Source organism: Equus quagga, chromosome 17 (genome assembly GCF_021613505.1).
Source record: "Equus quagga isolate Etosha38 chromosome 17, UCLA_HA_Equagga_1.0, whole genome shotgun sequence".
NCBI lineage: Eukaryota > Metazoa > Chordata > Mammalia > Perissodactyla > Equidae > Equus > Equus quagga.
Genome location: NC_060283.1, coordinates 13,970,441 through 13,972,335, shown reverse-complemented (window position 1 = coordinate 13,972,335; position 1,895 = coordinate 13,970,441). Strand labels below are relative to the sequence as shown.

General features: G+C 42.7%; 1 protein-coding gene across 1 annotated transcript; it reads right to left on the bottom strand.

The window, feature by feature from the left end:
• Positions 1–455: 455 nt before the first annotated feature.
• On the bottom strand, positions 456–1,391 carry LOC124229523 (olfactory receptor 9Q1-like). Its single transcript, XM_046644764.1, has one exon. The coding sequence runs from the start codon at positions 1,389–1,391 to the stop codon at positions 456–458; it is 936 nt and encodes a 311-aa protein (XP_046500720.1).
• Between the last annotated feature and the right edge of the window lie 504 nt (positions 1,392–1,895).

Genomic DNA, 1,895 nt, shown 5'->3' with positions numbered 1-1,895 from the left:
GATAAATGAATATATAGATTATATATATATATGTGATAAATCAATTATAATAAAATATTAGCAATTGCAGAAACTAATTGTTCAGTATAGAGAGTTCACTATTAATTATTTTCAACATTTCTATAAGATGGAAATGTTTCATAGAAAATTTTGCCAAAAATGTAGTCTTGTTTTATAGTCACAGACCAGTGAGGTGTGCACATCTGGATTACACAGGCTTTAACTGCAGATCCTTTTGTCATTTGTCCTGGAAGTTACAGCTCTCACCCCAATCTCTTCTGAGGCTGTTTGTTCCTCTTCTTCCTTTCTCTCTCTGGAACTAAAAGTTTTGGTTATTTTTTATACCTCGTACCATGACACACATTTAAACATTGAGCATGCTGTAATTAATGAGTGCTCAGAGTTGTAACACTGCAGGAGAGATTATTCTCAGGATTTTCCAAGGTTGGAGATGGTTAGGACAACTTGGTTCTGTTGAGAATTTTCCTCAGGGCCTCCTTCACTTCCTTGTTCCTCAGGCTGTAGATGAGGGGGTTCAACATAGGGATCATTGTTGTGTAGAACACAGCCACCACCTGATCCTCCTGTGGGGACCGGCCAGAGTTATCTCTCAGATACATGAAGATGAGGGTGCCAAAGAAGAGTGACACAGTGGTAAGGTGGGAGGCACACGTAGAAAAGGTCTTGGCCCTGCCTCCAGGTGAGGAGATCTGCATAATGGCCAAGATGATAAACAGGTAGGACACCAAGATCACCACCATGCAGGCAGGAATCACAAAAATGGCAAACACAATAATTACCACTTCCTGGGTATAGCTGTCCCCACAGGTCAGCTTTAAAAGAGGAGGGAGGTCACAGAAAATGAAGTTGATCTCATTGGTTCCACAGAAAGAGAGAGTGAAAGCTGAGACTGTCCGCACCAAGGCACTGAAGAGACCAGCAATGTAAACTACAGCCATAAAACCCAAACGGGCCTTCTGCGTCATGATGGTGACATAAAGCAGAGGTTGGCACACAGCTACATAGCGGTCATAGGCCATGAGGGCCAGAAGGTAGCAGTCAATGGAGCCAAAGAAGGTAAAGAGGAAGAACTGAGCAACACAGCGTGTGTAGGATAAAACTGTCCCATGCTCCAACAACACGGCCATCATCTGAGGCACAGTGACAGATGAGTAGCAGATGTCCATGAAAGAGAGGTGACTCAGAAGGAAGTACATTGGAGTATGAAGCCGATGATCCACCCAGATCAGGATAATCATGCCCGTGTTCCCCAACAAGGTGATGAGATAGATAGAAAAAAATAGGAGGAAGAGAGGTAGTGCCCATTCAGGACAGTCAGCAAATGCAATAAGGAGGAATTCAGTCACTAAGGTGAAGTTCTTCTCTGCCATGGAGCCAGAGGTACCTGGGGATGAGAATTAAGTTAGGAAGCTATAAATAGGACTTAACTATATTTCTAGCTTACATTTATCGAACATGTACTGTGGAAAAAATATGCCAATTGCTGTGTGGGGCCTCAGAGATGACTGGTCTTAGCTCCTATCTTCAAGGGAGTTCTGTGACATAGAGTCATCTTAGTATGTCAGGAAAACTGATATGGGTAAACATTTTTGGAGTAGGACTGCATATTCTCCAGCCTTTATTGCTAACTAGCTGTGTGAGTTCCTGTAAGTCAGATAATCACTTTTACGCAAAATTTTTCTATAGCTGCAATAGGGGTTGTTACATGGGATCCTGCCTACCATGAGAATATCTATTTCAGGACTCTGTCCCTTTTTCTCCATGACAACAGCTCCTCCCTTGTTTCAAACTCTCTTCTTCTCTTGCCTGGGTCAAAACAACAGTAGTGTGACCAACAGATGTCCCTGTCTTCAGACTTGCTTCTTGCCAATTCT

Coding starts and splice junctions, on each gene's coding strand:
- LOC124229523 (XM_046644764.1), bottom strand. CDS start 1,391: ATGGCAGAGAAGAACTTCACCTTAGTGACTGAATTCCTCCTTATTGCA.